This window comes from Lepidochelys kempii, chromosome 16 (genome assembly GCF_965140285.1).
Source record: "Lepidochelys kempii isolate rLepKem1 chromosome 16, rLepKem1.hap1, whole genome shotgun sequence".
In the NCBI taxonomy this organism is placed as follows: Eukaryota; Metazoa; Chordata; order Testudines; family Cheloniidae; genus Lepidochelys; species Lepidochelys kempii.
In genome coordinates, this window is record NC_136395.1 from 9,390,627 (window position 1) to 9,410,003 (window position 19,377).

At 44.6% G+C, this 19,377-nt stretch overlaps 1 protein-coding gene across 1 annotated transcript; it reads right to left on the reverse strand.

The window, feature by feature from the left end:
- Window positions 1–2,242: 2,242 nt before the first annotated feature.
- Window positions 2,243–17,860, reverse strand: LOC140899045 (ficolin-2). Its single transcript, XM_073313750.2, has 10 exons — window positions 17,577–17,860; window positions 15,824–15,937; window positions 14,864–14,917; window positions 14,565–14,600; window positions 13,609–13,653; window positions 12,688–12,723; window positions 11,728–11,855; window positions 10,598–10,727; window positions 9,873–10,007; window positions 2,243–3,094 (listed from the first exon to the last, which is right to left on the reverse strand). Exons 1-10 carry the CDS (start codon window positions 17,656–17,658, stop codon window positions 2,847–2,849), a joined length of 1,008 nt encoding a protein of 335 aa, XP_073169851.1. The 5' UTR covers window positions 17,659–17,860; the 3' UTR covers window positions 2,243–2,846.
- Window positions 17,861–19,377: the final 1,517 nt, after the last annotated feature.

Consider the following 19,377-nt stretch of genomic DNA (forward strand, 5'->3'; position numbering starts at 1 on the left):
CTGATCTACAGGGTCTGTGGGTTTTATCTGATTTTAAGATCATCTATGGGAGCTTTTGCTGAGTTGGTTTGTCGTGCATCTGGTCTTCAGGTGTGCGAGTTTCAAGCAAAGTTTCTCTGGAAATATCATCAGCTACTAAAATCAGACCCGTATTTTTATTTATGACGTTCATTTTCAGACACCACCCAGTATGAGAGTAACTAAGCTGGCAGTGTAGGCCTCAACGAAGTGTGTTTTTTGTGCTGCTTAATTTATCCTTCATTCTGGGGGGAATCCTTAAAAAAAAGAATGTGGATTTTTCCATGCAGAATCTAGCAGAGATCAGCAAAGCCTGAGTGGGGCCGGGGAGAGGCTGTAGCAGGCCGATACACACCTCTCAGTGTCCCACTGCTTGAGAAGGCTACAGACACAACACATCCCACCGGCTCTTCGGTCAGCACTGGTGCATGCCCAGAGGCTGTGGCCCCTGCAGGACGGGAAAGGAAACGTCTCCTAGCAGCAGCCAGTGCTGGGCAGGCTCAAACGCGGTGGAGTTTCAAAGGCATTGCAGGGCAGGTGGCCATGGGTCCCCTGGGAGCAGCGGCGATATGTAGGGCGCTCATGTGGGACCAAGTGCCCCCCTCCCCCGATTGGCCTGCTGAGTTGTGGGGCGGGGAGAGGGGCTCTGTCCTCCTGTTGCGCCTGCCCAGCCGGCACGCTTGGCCCCTGTCCCCGGCAGCAGGGCCCAGGCAGGGGGCAACCCACCTCTGCTGCCCGCTCCCCAGCCCAGCTCTCTCAGGCAGCCGCTGTGCTGCGTGGAACAGAGACCTGGAGCGGCCGGTTCCAGCCGGTGTGAGACGTGGCTCCATCCCGCTCTCCACTCGGCCCGGCTGCCGGAGACAGTGACTGATCATGCCTGGGCGGGGGGGGGGCACCGTGGGAGAAGGACAGAGCCTTTCCCCAGACCCCGGAGATAATATGGGGTGGGGAAAGCCTAGGCATAGGAAAGTGGGGGGTGGCTTGGGAGATACGTGGGGCGGTCACGTGCCCTCCCCTTTAGATTGTGCCCCCTCAGTATGGGGGAGGAGCAGGAGTCGTCTGTGCCTGGGAGCCCTATAAGAATTGGGGCTGACGGCCAGGGACGGGGTTAGACACGTGCAACCCGTGCAATGGCAGGAGCCCTGAGGCAGCCAAGGGGCCCCCTGCCATGGTGACTGCGTCGGGTGCTTGTGAAGGTGGGGTCAGGAATCGAGCGGGAGAAGGTAGACGACAGGGGCAGATGAATAGCTGGGGCAGGCTCAGGGCTGCTTGGCCGTACAACGTCTGCCCAGCGCAGGCCGCTGCTGTTGTTGGGGGCCTGCTGGAACCCCGAGGAAGAGCCGTGTGCTGAGCCCCACGGCCCACATTTGAATTTGCCCCGCGGGGTTGGGGACGGACTCCAAAAGGGTGGCTCTGCCGTGAAGTCTGATGAGTGGGACTGGCAATGGCAGAGCCTCCATTTTGGTTGGAGGCCCCACCGTCTTCTCCCGCTGCCTGCTAGGGCTCTGACTCCAGCTCCGCAGGCAGCAGCAGCTGTGGTTTGCGGCGCTGACTCCCGCGGTAGCAGGTCTGGCTTTGGCAGGAGCCGTGCTGATGGCTCTAGCAGCAGCAGCTCTGGTGCAGGGCGTGGACCTGGGTGGGGCGTTGGGATGGGCGGGGGAGCAGAGCAGGAGGTGCAGAAGCAGGGATGGGGGCTGTGGGGGGTGAGGGAAGAGAGAATGTGGGACTTGTGATGGCACATGGGGTCCACAATAAAAGCCTGCACCGAGGCCCTTCTTTTTCTTCCTCTGCCCCTGTCACAGGGAGAGGGAGATGGGGGGAGGGGGTGGGACTAGGGGTCCAGTCAGCATTTGCTGTTAAATTGTTAAATCTTCCACTGGGAATAATACCAGCATAAAGAGGGGAGATTATGGCCTGTTCTGCCTCACAAGGCACCATGGGCTGGGCGATGGGACTTTCTAGTGCAGGTTTAGCCTGAGATCGTCTCAGTGCTCTTCTATTTCCACCCTCACTCTATTTCGACATGACCCTTCTGCAGCTGCAACGCTGCTGGCAGAGGTAGCTCCCCTCTCTTGTACTCCCCAGGGTAGCCAGGCAAATAATGTCCCCTTCTGCCCAGGGCACGCTCTGCCCACAATGTTCACGATGCAGGGCCTGGCACATTTGGTCTTTAATGCTATTGAACTGTCTTGTGTGTACAAACAAATCTGAGACGTGGAACTCATTGAGCAGCCCTTGCTTTATTGACAGAGGGGAAGGTTCTCCAGAGGCAGACGCAGCATCTGAGGGTAATGAGTCCTGAACACCACAGGAAGAATTGCATGGCAGTGGTAGGAGCTGTCGTGGTGCTTCTGGTAATGGAATCAAGAGACAGCAGAGGCATGCAGGAGAGGAGACATAACCTAGACAGAGCTGGCTGACATTTCTCAAATTATGAGCTTTTCTGAGGACAAACAGCCTTTGAAAAAACATGAAAATTTTCATGAAATATCACTGATGTGGTTGTAATGTTTTGTGTGGCAGGAAAAAAATCATACTTTTTTAGTGCAAAAAAGCCAAAAGCAAAAATGGGTTAATTTAGAATCTTTTGAAATGAAAACAACTGAAAAATTCAATTTTTTCCCCACAAAGCTATTTTAATCTTTTTTTACCTGCTCTAGTCCTAGGGCACTGCGCTGGGTAAGTGTCTATGATGATGTCTGCCCCCTCGTGGCTGGTGCATAAAGAAAAGATCTTTAGTGTCATCTTTAGATTAATGTTTATTATGACAGGCCTATAACTGCTATATAAGAGCTCAGTATAATTATTATGGGTGCCTCCCTGATTGGCTACATGGGCCTGATTTTCATCTCTGCCGTCTTGTAGGAGTACCTGTCCCCTTTGGATGACATCCAGTTCACCCCATTAGCATAGCTTTCATGGGCTCCTTTCAGGTATAATCCGTTCAGGTTGGATGCATGACAGTCCTTGTACCACCAGGCCCCTTTAAAGGCTAGTGCGCAGTTACCTACAGACCAGTCGTTGTCATTGTCATGAGTTGAAAACATCATGCCGTTGTGCTCCGTTAAAGAATCCCCTGCGGAAACAATTGGGTTTATTTATTACATGTTTTTACAGAGACAAGGTGGGTGAGATATTCTCTTCTTGTTTGTTTTTTACATTTTTACAGTTCAGTTCCCACAGCCCAGCCTGGCAGTTCTGCAGTGGGGTTACTAAATTTCTCCCTTCTGAGGCAGCAGAAATCTCCCTGGGGTCAGGAGAGAGATTGCATTTCTATTTCCAGTACGGAACATTTTTCACCAGGCCATATTCGGAGTGTATCTCCACACAGGATCGGATAGGAAACTCTTCAACCTGTCATGACTTAACTCAAAGACCAAAGACAAAAAGATGCTGTTCAGGGAACTTCTTTTAGCTGATTATGCTGCCCTCATAGCCCATGATGAAGATCTATTACAAGAACTCATGGACCACCTTTCAAGTACCTGTCAGTCATTTGCTCTCACCATCAGCATCAAGAAAACAGTTGTATTAGGACAGAGGGTTCCACAAGATCCTTCAATCACCTTAAATGCAAACCAGCTAGAAGTAGTCCAAAAGGTTCAGCTATTTAGGTTCTACAGTGACCACCAACCTCTCACTGGATGAAGAACTAAATGTTCGCATTGGAAAGGCTGCCACCACCTTTAGCAGACTATCTAAAAGAACATGGAACAACTCAAAGCTGACCATCAAGACCAATATCTTTGAGAACTCATGGCGATCGGGTGAAGTCCTGGACGACTGGAAAAAGGCTAATGTAGTGCCCATCTTTAAAAAAGGGAAGAAGTTGGATCCTGGGAACTACAGGCCAGTCAGCCTCACCTCAGTCCCCGGAAAAATCATGGAGCAGGTCCTCAAGAAATCAATCCTGAAGCACTTACACGAGAGGAAAGTGATCAGGAACAGTCAGCATGGATTCACCAAGGGAAGGTCATGCCTGACTAATCTAATCACCTTCTATGATGAGATTACTGGTTCTGTGGATGAAGGGAAAGCAGTGGATGTATTGTTTCTTGACTTTAGCAAAGCTTTTGACACGGTCTCCCACAGTATTCTTGTCAGCAAGTTAAAGAAGTATGGGCTGGATGAATGCACCATAAGGTGGGTAGAAAGCTGGCTATATTGTCGGGCTCAATGGGTAGTGATCAATGGCTCCATGTCTAGATGGCAGCCGGTATCAAGTGGAGTGCCCCAAGGGTTGGTCCTGGGGCCAATTTTGTTCAATATCTTCATAAATGATCTGGAGGATGGTGTGGATTGCACTCTCAGCAAATTTGTGGATGATACTAAACTGGGAGGAGTGGTAGATACGCTGGAGGGCAGGGATAGGATCCAGAGGGACCTAGACAAATTGGAGGATTGGGCCAAAAGAAATCTGATGAGGTTCAACAAGGATAAGTGCAGGGTCCTGCACTTAGGATGGAAGAATCCAATGCACCGCTACAGACTAGGAACCGAATGGTTCGGCAGCAGTTCTGCGGAAAAGGACCTAGGGGTGACAGTGGACGAGAAGCTGGGTATGAGTCAACAGTGTGCCCTTGTTGCCAAGAAGGCTAATGGCATTTTGGGATGTATAAGTAGGGGCATAGCCATCAGACCGATGGACGTGATCGTTCCCCTCTATTCGACATTGGTGAGGCCTCATCTGGAGTACTGTGTCCAGTTTTGGGCCCCACACTACAAGAAGGATGTGGAAAAATTGGAGAGTCCAGCGGAGGGCAACAAAAATGATTAGGGGTCTGGAACACATGACTTATGAGGAGAGGCTGAGGAGAGGCTGGGAACTGGGATTGTTTAGTCTGCAGAAGAGAAGAATGAGGGGGGATTTGATAGCGGCTTTCAACTACCAGAGAGGTGGTTCCAAAGAGGATGGTTCTAGACTATTCTCAGTGGTAGAAGATGACAGGACAAGGAGTAATGGTCTCAAGTTGCAGTGGCGGAGGTTTAGGTAGGATTATTAGGAAAAACTTTTTCACTAGGAGGGTGGTGAAACACTGGAATGCGTTACCTAGGGAGGTGGTAGAATCTCCTTCCTTAGAGGTTTTTAAGGTCAGGCTTGACAAAGCCCTGTCTGGGATGATTTAATTGGGTGTTGGTCCTGCTTTGAGCAGGGGGTTGGACTAGATGACCACCTGAGGTCCCATCCAACCCTGATATTCTACGATTCTATGATTCTATATGCTAGTATGCCAATCCTTCATCCTCAGCACTCTCATGTGTGGTGGGCAAATTTGAAGGGCAAATTTACCAAGTGTGACAGCCCTGCTCAAGCAAAGATGACTGCATTGGCTGGGCCATCTTAGTAGGTTGGAAAACAGATGCATACCCAAGGGAACAAGAACAACAGGACGTCCCAAGCTTCACTATAAAGACAAAGGCAAGCAAGAGATGAAAGAATTGATCCTGACCAATGGGAAATATTGGCAAGTGATCGTAACAAGTGGTGCCATCAGCTCCATCAGAGTATCAAAGTCCGTGACAGAACTGGCTCCTACAGCTTGAAGAGAAAAGAGCCCACAGGAAGCAAACAGCTCCCAACCAAGATAGATATATTTGCAGCAACTGCCAAAGATCATGCAAATCTTGGATTGGAGCATTCAGTCACAGGAGACACTGCAAACCAACTACATCATACGCTGCAATTGCCACTGTCTGTCATAGATGAAAGGATGGCAAAAAATGATAGTCTGAGTTCAGTTACACCACTATAAGTCCGGAATAACTCATTGCAGTCAATGTGCTCAGTCCTGGGGTGTCCTGAAATCTGTTTACACCATTGTGATGGTATAATGTGAGCCCAATGTGCTCCTAACACTAATAGCTTAGCCGGGAGTCTGCTGAGGATTCAGGATCATAGATTCACAGAATCATTGAAATGTCGGGCTGGAAGGGACCTTGAGAAGTCATCTAGTGCAACCCCCTAGGCTGAGGCAGCCCCAAGTAAATCTAGACCATCCCTGACAGGTGTTTGCCCAACCTGTTCTTTAAAACTTCCAGTGATGCGGATTTCACAACCTCTGATGGAAGCTTATTCCAGAGCTTACCTACCCTTATACTTAGAAATGTATATCTAATATCTAACTTAGATCTCCTTATCATAGATTAAGCTGGTCACTTCTTGTCCTACCTTCAGTGGACATAGAGAACAATTGATCACAGTCCTCTTTATAACAGCTTTTAATGTATTTAAAGATTGTTTCCAGATTCCCCCCCTCAGTCTTGTTTTCTCAAGACTACACATCACCAGTTTTTTAACGTTTCCTCACAGGTCAGGTTTTCTAAACCTTTTATCATTTTTGTTGCTCTCCTCTGAACTCTCTTTAATTTGTCCACATCTTTCCTAAAGTGAGGTGCCCAGAATTGGACACTGTTCTCTGGCTGAGGCCTCACCAGTGCTGAGGAGAGCCGGACAATTACCTACTGTTTCTTACATGCCACACTCTTGTAAATACACCCCAGAATGGTATTAGCTTTTTGTGCAACTGCATCACATTGTTGTGCATTTGATTTGTCCTTCCTAAGTGAAAAGTGATTCACTTGTCTTTACTGAATTTCACCTTGTTGAATTCAGACCAATTCTTCAATTTGCCAAGATCATTTTGCATTCTAATTCTGTCCTCTAATGTGCTTGCAACCCCTCCCAGCTTGGTGCCATCTGCAGATTTTATAAGCATATTCTCCACTCAATTATCCAACTCATTAAGGAAAATATTGACTTCTACCAGACCCAGGACTGACCTCTGCAAAACCCCATTAGAACCTCCCAGTTTGACAGCAAACCATTGATAACTACTCTTTGAATAAAGTCTTTCAACCAGTTATGCACCCACCTTATGGTAATTTCATCCAGACTGCATTTCCCTCGTTTGCATTTTGAGAATGCCACGTGGGATTTTGTCAGAAATCTTACTAAAATCAAAATATATCATGTCTACTGCTTTCCCCTTATCCATTAAGCCAATAACCCTGTCAAAGAAGGAAATTAGGTTGGTTTGACATGATTTGTTCATGAGAAATCCATGCTGATTATTGCTAATTAATCCGATTGTCATAGAATCATAGAATCATAGAATATCAGGGTTGGAAGGGACCCCAGAAGGTCATCTAGTCCAACCCCCTGCTCAAAGCAGGACCAATTCCCAGTTAAATCATCCCAGCCAGGGCTTTGTCAAGCCTGACCTTAAAAACCTCTAAGGAAGGAGATTCTACCACCTCCCTAGGTAACGCATTCCAGTGTTTCACCACCCTCTTAGTGAAAAAGTTTTTCCTAATATCCAATCTAAACCTCCCCCACTGCAACTTGAGACCATTACTCCTCGTTCTGTCATCTGCTACCATTGAGAACAGTCTAGAGCCATCCTCTTTGGAACCCCCTTTCAGGTAGTTGAAAGCAGCTATCAAATCCCCCCTCATTCTTCTCTTCTGCAGGCTAAACAATCCCAGCTCCCTCAGCCTCTCCTCATAAGTCATGTGTTCCAGTCCCCTAATCATTTTTGTTGCCCTTCGCTGGACTCTCTCCAATTTATCCACATCCTTCTTGAAGTGTGGGGCCCAAAACTGGACACAGTACTCCAGATGAGGCCTCACCAATGTCGAATAGAGGGGAACGATCACGTCCCTCGATCTGCTCGCTATGCCCCTACTTATACATCCCAAAATGCCATTGGCCTTCTTGGCAACAAGGGCACACTGCTGACTCATATCCAGCTTCTCGTCCACTGTCACCCCTAGGTCCTTTTCTGCAGAACTGCTGCCTAGCCATTCGGTCCCTAGTCTGTAGCTGTGCATTGGGTTCTTCCGTCCTAAGTGCAGGACCCTGCACTTATCCTTATTGAACCTCATCAGATTCCTTTTGGCCCAATCCTCCAATTTGTCTAGGTCCTTCTGTATCCTATCCCTCCCCTCCAGCGTATCTACCACTCCTCCCAGTTTAGATGTTTACAAAGATGTCCTCTAGATGTTTACAAATTGATTGTTTAATAATTTGAGTGAGTGTCTTTCCAGGTATCAAAGTTAGGCTGACTGGCCTACAGTTCCCGGGGTCCTGTTTGTTCCTCCTTTTAAAGATAGGTACTATGTTTGCCCTTCTCCAGTGCTCTGGGACCTCACCCATCCTCCAGGAGTTCTCCAGAAAATTATTCATGGTTCTGAGATTGTTTCAGCTAGCTCTTTTAGTCTTTTAGCTTTTTAGGATGATTTTCACCAGGGCCTCCTGACTTGAATACATCTAACTTATCTAAATATTGTTAACCTTTCCCCCATATTTGGGCTTGCATTCCTTCCCCCTTGTTTTTAATAGTGTGTTAAGTACCATCACCAGTACCCTTTTTAGTGAAGATTGAAACACACTAGTCATGAAACACCTCCGCCTTCTTGATGTCCTCAGTTATTACCTCTCCATTCCTGCTAAGTAAGGAACTACACGTTCTTTCATCTTTCTCTTGCTGCTAATATATGTTAAGAACCTCTTCTTATGGCTTTTTCTGTTCCTTCCTAGGTGTAACTTATTTTGTGCCTTAATCTTTTTGATGTTGTCCTTACATGGGTATGCTACTCTTTTGTACTTCTCCTTCACACTTTGTCCATGTTTCCACTCCTTCCTTTCTTTAGAATAAAGACATCTGTGATTTCATGAACACTTTCACCCAAATTGTCTTCCACCTTCATATTCACTACCATTTCCTTCCTGTTCATCAGAATTAAGTCTAAGATGGGTGGTCCCCCCCGGTTACTTCCTCCACAAAACGGTGTCCGCAATACATTCCAAGGACTTCCAAGAAGTTGCGTGTTTTTCTTTATTACTTTTCCAACAAACGTCTGTTAAGTTAAAGTCCCCCATTACTGTAGTACACCCATACCAAGAGGTCACTTCTATTTATTATCCTTTTTTTCTTTACCGAGAGACTATCAATTGGTCTGCCTCTCATCTACTCCTGCAGCAGAGAGCAAGTGTACATATTCTTGCTGTATAATTCAACACCTTCTCCCTCTTTACCTTGCCTGTCCCTCCTAAACAAGCTTTACCCCATTATACCAATATTCCAGTAATGAGACTCATCCCACCAAGTTTCTGTGATGCAACTTAAGAAGTAAATTTACAGTTATACTAATCCTTCCAGTTTATTCCCCATCCGCCTGGTATTTACATATAGGTATCTGAGATGTTGAATATATTCCTCTACTGGTTACCCACTTCTTCCTCCTCTGACCCTACATACCCCCTCCTCAAAAAAATCTAGCCCTCTGTTAAGGTGGCCCTTTTTTATGCTTAGCTGTTGGCTTTTGTCCCCTGCCCCTTTTAAACCTACTTAAAAGCCCTTCTCCCTAGGGGGCTTGTGGATGTGCCTTAGCAATCCTGCAGTGGTGTGTAGCAGACTCTGCATGCCACAGAATATTCCTGTCTCTGGTATCCGTGAGTCTGGATGAATAGTTTGCCTGAAATGGGGCTTATCTACCCATCCAGTGACTTGTACCAATCCTGGTGTGCCTACTTAGTTTAATTCAGATATTTCTTTGGGGCATTAAGCTCTAATTTAAGAAAGCAACCAGCAGTAGCTGTGCCTACCTCTGCTCATTATTCTGCGTTCAATCCCTCACTAGGCAGGATATCCCTATTATACTATATGTTGTGTTGTCACTAGACACTGTGTTTCTCCTCTAATAGTTCAGCAGGAGAATAACTGATGTTTCCTGACAGACATCACCTCCACAGATTACCTCGCCTTTTGCTTCTGCCATTGACTATTCTGCATCACTTTTGCTTTCCATTTTTCTATCTGCCACAAAGGGTAAAGAATGAGCTCAGAACATACCTGCAGTGCCATTCACAAAGGGTCCAATGATCAGTGTGTATTTCTCAGTCTCCCCTGAAACTCTGAACGATGAGAATGTAGCAAATTCATAGTTGTTGTCAAAATCTCTGAGATCGACGCGAAGCTCGTTGGGAACTTTAGAAAACAATTTGAAAGCAAAATGTTCAGCACCTTCCATTAGTGTTTATTACTGTTATTGAATGTTTTTATTGCAGAACCCTCAAAAGACTCTACGCTCAAATCAGGCTCCATTATGTTGGGACCAGTATGATCATCTAGTTTGAATTGCCTGCATCACACACATCACAGAATTTCACCCACTGATTCTTGCATCAAGCCAAATATATTCGTATCGACCTTTATGAATTTCATTTCCATCCACAAACATGACCTCGCTATTAAAAACCTGTTCCATGTTATGCTTTGCGAAGGTAGTTCAGAATCGATGACCTCATCCAGGCTGTAGTATCCCTTATTGCTGTACTGTGGGCGAACCACCCGAGGACAAAATGCTGCTCCAGGAATCATGACTGGATCCAGCCCATCTACAACAGCATTACTGGTTTCAATAGCTTTGTGTGGCAGGCCTGGCCTGTAAGGAACAGGAAGGGGTGTCTGCAGCGGAAGTGTTACCTCTATACCCTGTATCCATGGCTAAAGTGTGGGAATAAAACGTGGTGGAGAAGCTTGTTGTAAGGAAAAAAATGCATCAGTGATGTCTTTACCAAGGAATGATAACAGATGGATATTTTCGTTCCCCAGCCAGAATTCTGACAGCCGGCTGCCAAAACCTCTTTTGTATGAATACCAGTCACGGTAAAAATCCACAGAGCCATCCACCCGTCTCTGGAACACCTGCAGGGAAACAGGAGGTTCTCAGCTGGGAAATCCCACATTGTTTTCCATCCTAGTAGAGCAGAAGAGCAGAAACTCTGAGACTGTAAATCATTGGATGAGATCACTGTAAATCATTGGTGGTCAGGTCTATTTCAGCTCAGGTGACTATTGCAGAGGGAGGCTTGTCTCAGAGGATCCTATTAAATCTTGGTAGCAACAGCACTAGGTTAAAGGATCACATGGTCCGAAATCTATAGCACTGGACTGGCAATCAGGAGGCCTGAGATCTATACCCAGTTGTGCCACTTGAGAAAGTCACAGCACCTCTGCTTTCTGTCCGGCCCTTTGTCTGCCTTGTCTGTGGAGACTGTGAGCTGCAAAGGACAGGGGCTGTCTCTCATTATGTGTGTTCAGCACTCAGCGCAATGGGACCCTGATCTTCATCGGATTCTCTAGGCACGACTGGGATATAAATAAGTGTAATTATAAATTAGAAGGTTTAAATGTGATGTGGTTCAAACCCCTTGCATGCTCAGCTCCCTAGAACGCTCTCTGCACTCGTACTCATAGGTTGCTGGAGCAAGAAAGCAGCGGATGCACTAGAAGAGGAAGGAAGAACAAATTCTGTTTCCGGAGTCTGGGCAGCTATTGAGGAGGCTCTGAGAGCCAGGCAGAGAATAGCCAGGAAAAGGGAAACCTGTGTCAGAGCAGCGACAAATGTCCCCTCAGATGGGGTCTTTTAGACTCTAAAGCTCCAGGTTCCCTCCATGGAACCGATTGTGATCACAACCAAGTTATCTCCACAACCAAGGACTAGAGAGGATTAGAAGGGTTCAGGAAGTGTCTGTGTTTTTATTTCAGCTAACTATGGGAAGCTAACAGCTTCAGAGCTTCTGTCCTCATGCTTTTCTCCTAGCTGCAACCCACTGGCTAAGGGCCACTTCCCATTCTTGGGACAGTAAACTGTTTGTTGTTCAAGAAAATATATCCAATGAGCTTCATTACGCTCTGTTCTTACAATCCATCCTCCGCCATCTGTGTCCATGTCACACAGCACGGTCATGGCTTTACAGTCATGTGGGTAGATGGTGTACCAACCACTCATGCGGATCCCTCCAGCTAACAGCTCCTTGCAGTTCTTTGCTCCTGGTTGAAAGAGAAATTGAAATATTTAAATTAGTTGTATAACTCTCCTTGGAGAAGGGATTCATAGGTTGCTATATGTTGCACTGAGGGCCAGATCAATTGCAGAATCAGGTAACTAGAAAATATTCTTTGAGCCACCATCTTCTCTCCTCCCCACTGTAGTGTTTGGGAATTGGGTAGTATCCCTTTAAATAGTTTGTGTTCCCTTTGTGTTCTATCTTTGGAAACCTACCACAGCAGCATCATATGTACCTAGCGAGGCTTTTCATGCTCTCTGTAGTTCGCAAAACAAATGATTTAGACTCCAGTGTGCCAGTCTGGTTTGTATTAACTTTGTTTGCAAGAGGAAAGGATGTAACCACCTGCCTAACCCCATCTGTTCTGTGTGAGAACAGCTCAACTTGAACAGGAGGGATTGGCTCAAAGCATCTTAAAAACTCATGGAAATTGAAACATGCACAAAGATTTGTGTTGCAAGTCCCCATGCAGCATTTTGAAATCTCTCTGTGAGTGAGAAAGGCTTTGGGTTATCGTGTGACTTGGATGAGCATTCACCCCGAAAAAATATCACATACTCACAGGAATAGTCACATCAAACAGTTTGCAAGCGAACCCATTGGCTGAAATATATTTCTAGAAAAGATTCACTGGTCAAATGCTAACAGAAAACACCTTCATTTTAAAAGATCAAAGTCTCTTTGCTGATAGTTTGAGAACAGCAAATGGGGTAAATCACAGACGTATTTTTTTGAATTTGTCTATCTCTAATGGGTTTTGATGTTTGGGTCTCTAGATGGAATGAGATGACATTTAGTGATCATAAGAAACTCACCTTTCTTACACTTTCTGTCTTCCAGGTCTTCCTCCACTGAAAATAAACACAATAGAAAGTGAAATGGAAATAAACACAATAGAAAGTGAAATGGAACCAGAAAATGTTCCACTGTCTTTTAAACTATGTAATTGGCAAACAGTGACAGCTGGGTTAGCAAAGTACTCGTTATCTTGAAAATTCACTAGACAGGTTTTTAATTTTGAAAATCCAAGTGCTAATGGATTCACACACATCTCTGATCTGAGCCTTCCAGCCTTAACCATCAAGACAGCTCTCATTAGGTAGCTAATGCTATTTTATAACCCTCTCATGAAGCTCATACTTGCAGGGTTAAGAATTGGTCCTTAATAGACTAAGTTAATTGCTGGTCAGTTCATAGGAGCAATGCCCACAAAGTCAGGGGAGTTGCATGTGCTTACGCTTGCTGTGAACTTGACTCAATATTTTTTTAAAAAAAAAATTCCAAGTGACAATGGGAGAATAAGTTAAATAAAGTACTAGTAGAAAAAGGGTCGTTCCTTTAACTAGACATGTAAATAGGATCCATTTCTTGTGATTCATACTCCCCACTCCTGGTATGTGGGAAATATAAGGAGGGGTAGGAGAAAGTAACCTTCTCTAGGATACACCTCCAGATCTACAGATTTCACTTACATTTCAGCTGTTCTCTCTCATACCAAAGGTCATCTGGCTAGTGTTGTTCCAGATGTTACAACACATGGATGGCCACCTGTTTTTATAGGCACAGCTATTTCTCTCTTTATAGAGCCCTAATATTACAGGAGGATCAGTGAGCTTGATATTGTGGACATGGTAACTATTCAAGAAACAAGTTTCTTCAGCCTCTTAATTTTTAGTGCTGCAAAAATGGAACTGAAATGATGTGTTCAGTATAAAGGAGAGTGCAGAGGGTCTCACCAAATGTTCCAGGGACTCCTGTAGCTCCCGGGTCTCCTTTTACTCCTAAAAAAAGAACCCAGAATAAAATCCTTGTTTTACCTTAAGTTCAGCTCCATAATTCACCATCTCACTACAGCAATCGCTTGGGTTTCATTGTGTGGAGGGGCTAGTTCAAGGCCTATGTATCAGCTACACTCCGCACAATCTGTTAAAGTTGGCATTTTGTGGGACTTAAGTGATGTATGTTGCCAACTCTCAGGATTTGGTCATGAGTCTCATGATAATTATTGTTTTCCTTAAAGCCCCAGCTCCTCGGGTCCAGTGGATGTGACATGATTTCAGCCTTCGGTCTTAAAGAAAAAGTAAGTTTCTAGCCTTCAAAGCTACAGTGAAAGCTTCAAAATGTGACCCCCAGTGCCCCCTAAACACTCAAAAAGCAGAAGGCAAATAAAAAGAACACCAGATCTATTATTTTTACATAATCTCATGATTCTAAAACCCGTCTCCTAATTTTTGATGAACCTAACTTAAGTTTTTCAAAGATCTGGGGTTGGCAGAACTGCATTTATCTTGTCTTCTGCATTGGCTGAAATGAAATAGACTTAGGCTTTGTCTACACTGCAGTTGAGATCTATTTCCTGTGACTGCATTGGACCTCATGACATATCAGACATTATACTTAGAGTTGGGTGAAATTTTTCCAGCAAATATTTTATTCACAATTTTGAAATGTTCTCACTCTTCATTTCAGAACAACACCGTATTTTGTCATTTGGCTATTAATCAAAAAGGGGACATTCTTGTTTAACCAGAACCAATTTCATTTCAACTTTTTTGTTTGGCAAGAAGCTGGAAGGAAAAATTTTATAATGAAACGGGGCGGAGGGATTGTTGATCCCAATTCCTCTATCACCGTGAATAGCACCATCAACTGCCCTGCTCTGCAGTGAGAAGAATCATCTGAGGTCTCTCACCTTTCATTCCAGGGTGGCCAGCAGGACCTCTTTTTCCTGATTGAACAAAAAAGAAGTAAGTAAAGACTGATCAGAGATAGCGAGATCTTGACACTGGATCAGAACTGAAGTTCTGTTACAATAATGAACCCTTTATTGTCAAATATAGAGTGAAGGGAAGTTATGGTGGTTTTTGGAGCCCAGATATTATAGGAATTGGTGTTTTATAACTAGCTCTAATTGATATTTGATTAAAAACTTATTTCCTGTTCTTAGGTCACCTATAGGAAAACACAGTTCTCTGCCCTTTGTTACTTTACCTTTTGGGCCAGTTTTCCCCTCCTTTCCGGGGATCCCCGGAGGTCCCCGTTCTCCTGCAAATACAGAAAACTGACTGAATATTTTCCAAGGTAGCGTAAATACTGAGTACATAATCCCCACCCACCACCCCAATCTGGAATTACAAGAACTCATCTGTGTCGAAATTCAAAGCCTGTATCTGCATCTGGCTCGTTGAGTCCCTGATCTCACATCATGATCCCCTAGCATGGACTCTCACATGGAGGCCCATTGAAGTCAAAGGGACAGGCACATCTTGCTGTTAGGTGAGAGCCAAAGCTGATAAAGAACCATTTTATACATGCTACCATTAAAAATGTCACAGCTCATGACAATAATCATGATTTCCTCTTCTCTAGCCCCTCTCATCCAAACTTCTCAGAGCGCTTTTCACAGATCAATGAAATGTGCCTCAGATAACCTCTAGGAGGTAAAGGACCATTATCGCCATTATATAGAGGAGAAAAATGAAGCTCAAAGAGAGTGACTTGACTAAGGTGAGCCAGTGAGCCAGTGACAGAGATGGGGAAAGAACCAGAAGACTTGGTTGCCAATCTGACACCCCAAAAGGGAACGGACAATATTTTAGAGCTTGGTTATTCTGAAGCTCCAATCCCTTGCCACAGGATATGGGAGATAGAGGGGAGGGATAGCTCAGTGGTTTGAGCATTGGCCTGCTAAACCCAGGGTTGTGAGGTCAATCCTTGAGGGGGCCATTTAGGGATCTGGGGCAAAAATTGGGGATTGGACCTGCTTTGAGTACGGGGTTGGACTAGATGATCTCCTGAGGTCCCTTCCAACCTTGATATTATGTGATTCTATGCCATGTGAGTTTCCTCATATCAGGGTTGAGGGGAATCTCCAAAGTCTGAGCATATTACAGAAGTAATTCCCATTTACATCAGCACCAGTCATGCCTTACTCAGTGCCCAGAAACATACCGCTCGTTCCTGCATTTCCTGGGTCTCCTTTGGGACCTGTAACACCTGGAATTCCAGGGCAGCCTTGGAGAATGGAGAGTTTCTTGGTACTGTTGAAACCCTCTAAGCTCACCGCTGGGGAAAGAAATTAACCCATAATCAATGATTGTTAGCTTCTCAGGATCTGAAACATTCTGCAGAAATCCAGGGGGATAAACCCAGCAAATGACAGCCTAGATAGTTCCTTGGTTTTCTTTTCTCTCTTAGTGATAAATCCAACATTTTCTTCAGTTTTATGCATTTCAGAGACAATGCCCTAACATTAAAAGTTGGGGGTTATTATTATTAGCCTTTGTTTTAAGTTATAGTGGAAACAAAAGTTAAAAAGAAGTTATTTAATATTTGTATTAAAAGAAATCACTTCAGACTTAATTTTGATGTGCACATCCCTCTGCAGTGTTTCCAACCTGAACAGTGCAGCATTGTGTCAGTTCATGAGAATCTTTTAACGAAATTAACTACAGAGAAACAAAAGTGGAATGAAATGCAGAGGAGAAACAAATAGCTGCCGTTCAGTGAAGAAATTGTGCAAAAGTAACATAATTTAAAAAACAGTTGTTCTTACAAGCTCAGGTAATACATTTTAAAGAACTAAATATGTTTTTTAACCTAACAGTCCCCTCTCTATATTATACATATTGTGAGATTTAAAATTATTTACAGGGACATCAGTGGAGAAAAATAGGGACATACTTGTCAACTCCATTGAGCTCTATTGATGTGGAAATTTTTGAGGTAAACAAATTGTGGACATGGTTAATATTACCTGTGATAGAGGAACTCTACCTCATAATCTGGAACATTTGGACAACTGATTTTCAAAATCATCATGAACGTAAGGAGATGAAACGTGAAGGCAGTACTGCTCTGAAATAATACATTAATTTATGCGTAAGGTGGCAAAGCCTGTATTCAATCCTTGTTTAGCAAACCACCCATTTGCTTCAAAGAGACCATTTGCCTGAATGAGGTCTCCACAAATTTGACTAAATCTTGCATAAGGATCACAGGATTTCATGATGAACTAAAATAAACCTTCAAATGCTGCTGGATTCTCAACCCAAAGAACAGAAATGAATGTGTTGACATGGAAAGAGTTGTACAGTGGATTTGCGGTGATAGATACACAACAGTTGCGATTTTACAAATAATCATCTTAATTTGGTAAAGGTGAATTTTATAAAGCAGAGGGATCTGAAATCATAGGCTCACTCTGAGCTTTGAAGATTGAGATTTTATTTTCCAGAATTTAGCTCATCTGCCTGTGTGGGTTAGTCAGTCACCAGATTAGAAAGGCTTTGGCCCCAATATCCAAAGGAGAAGGGAGCTTTAGACAGAGAGATTCCAGCAGCAACATAGGGAGGTTAGAAGATAGTGAATGAGCATGAGGGAGAAGAGGTCAAGTCAAATTTTGAAGAATCTCAAAGGAGACAAGAGACAACATTTTCACAACATGGTTTGCAAACACTGTCCTATTTTCTGAACACCTCTCGTCTGTGTTGTGCACTTCTAGAATATTGATTAATTTCTACAAAGGAATTTTGTACAAAGAAGCTGTTCTTTTTATCATTTTAAAAGCACCCTGAGTAGACAAAGCACTTTATAGACGTGTAGGACAACAAACATTCCTGAACAGTTCCCAGTTCTCCAGGGTCCAGGTTGGCAAGAGCCACAGTATGAAACGCTGTTGGGAACAGGATTGTCTTTCACTCACCTGGGCAGGTGTCCTGAGCCTGACAAACCGTTGCTGCTAGACAGAGTAAAGAGAGGAGAGTTTTCTGAGCAGCTCTCCCCATGGCTGGTGCTGGTCTCTGCAAGGACAGCTCCACTTGTCTTCTCACCACCTTCTCCACTTTAGTATTTCAGTCCCTTTAAGCCTTTTATATGCAATAATGACAGAGCCTAGAGCAAATAAAGTTCTCTGCCTCCGGTATCTCAGTGCCTCCTTCCCACTCTCCACATTCCAGCAGTTTCCACTGAGATTTTTTTGCTGCAGTGGTCACAACTGGAGCTGATTAAATGGCCTGATAGGAGACGTTCAATACTGGACTAGCAGCCGTTGCTTCCCCCGCACAGCAAATGCAGTATCGTGCAATGACGATTACTGAACGGAGCCAGTCTGAATCTTTCCTCACAAAGTTGATTCCTGTTTATGTGTCTTCTGAAATAGTAAAATAGGGTGCCAAATAATGAGCCAAAAGTGACTTTCTCCATCCTGTCGAAGCCCCCTGTTGGCTTCAGTGGGAACCTTTGGGAGAACAAGGAGAGCAGGATTGGGTGGATTTACTCGCCAACTGCTCTATTACTATTATGTGTGTGACAGTAGCCACAGGAGGCCTCGTGTCAGATTGGACCCCCCTGTGTTGAATGCTGTGCAAACTCGTAGTAGGAGCCAGTAATGGAGGGATAGGTTCCAAGACCAGAAGTGACCATCGTGATCATCTCGTCTGACCTCCTGTATAATGCAGGCCACAGAACTTCCCCAAAATAATTCCTAGGGCAGAGCTTTTAGAAAAACACCCAGTCTTCATTTTAAAATGGTCAGTGATGGAGAATCTAGCACGACCCTTGGGAAATAGCTCCAGTGGTTAATCACACTCACCGTTAAATATTTACACTTTATTTCCAGTCTGAATGTGTCTAGCTTCAACTTCCAGCCATCTCTGCCCCAAAGACCTTACGATCTAAGCAGCCAAGACGAATGAAGGATGGGGGGAAATAATTATTATCCCGATTTTTGTAGTGTTATGTGTTCCTGTGTCATAGAACTAATAAATAATAATGATGCATGCTCAGGCCATATCTGCTGATATACTACTGCTGCATTTTTCTACATGTCCATGTGATTTTTCAGTGACTGCTGCATGGCAGACGCTCCAGATGGCAGATCACTGCTGAGGTTCATTTCTTTATGTGCACGTGTGTTTGCATGATTCCAGTCTGTACAGCAAGAAGGCAGCTGCTGTTCTGGCTGTGTGCAACAGATATTTCCTCTCTTTGCACTGGGGAAGCGGGATGACACTTCCCACTCTGGTATTGTGGTTTGTAATTGGAATCAGAGATCCAAAGCTGCAAAAGAGAAGATTGGACGATATGGATCTCACGTTGGATATAGCCGTTAAGACTGTGTCAGGCAGCAGAAATCATTCAACAGCATAAAAATAATAGAAGGAAAACAGAACAGACTGCCACACTGGATAGAGTGACGTGAGAGACAAAAAACCGGCAAGCAGCCAGTCAGTACAAAACAAACAACAGAGATGCATGGAAAATGCAAAACACAAGAGTTCGTACAAACTTCAAAGATTGCTCAAGATGTGGACAAAAAATGACCTCAACAATGCCCAGCTTTTGGTAAGTGCTGCAATATTTGTAAGAAATACAATCACTGTGCCAACGTCTGCAACCAGGTTCAGCAACTGCAGAAGAGGAAGTGAAGCCTGTGTGCTAACGCAAGTGATCCAGGCAGGGAGCACAGACAACAGCTCAGGAGTTCTATCTAGGAGCTATATCTG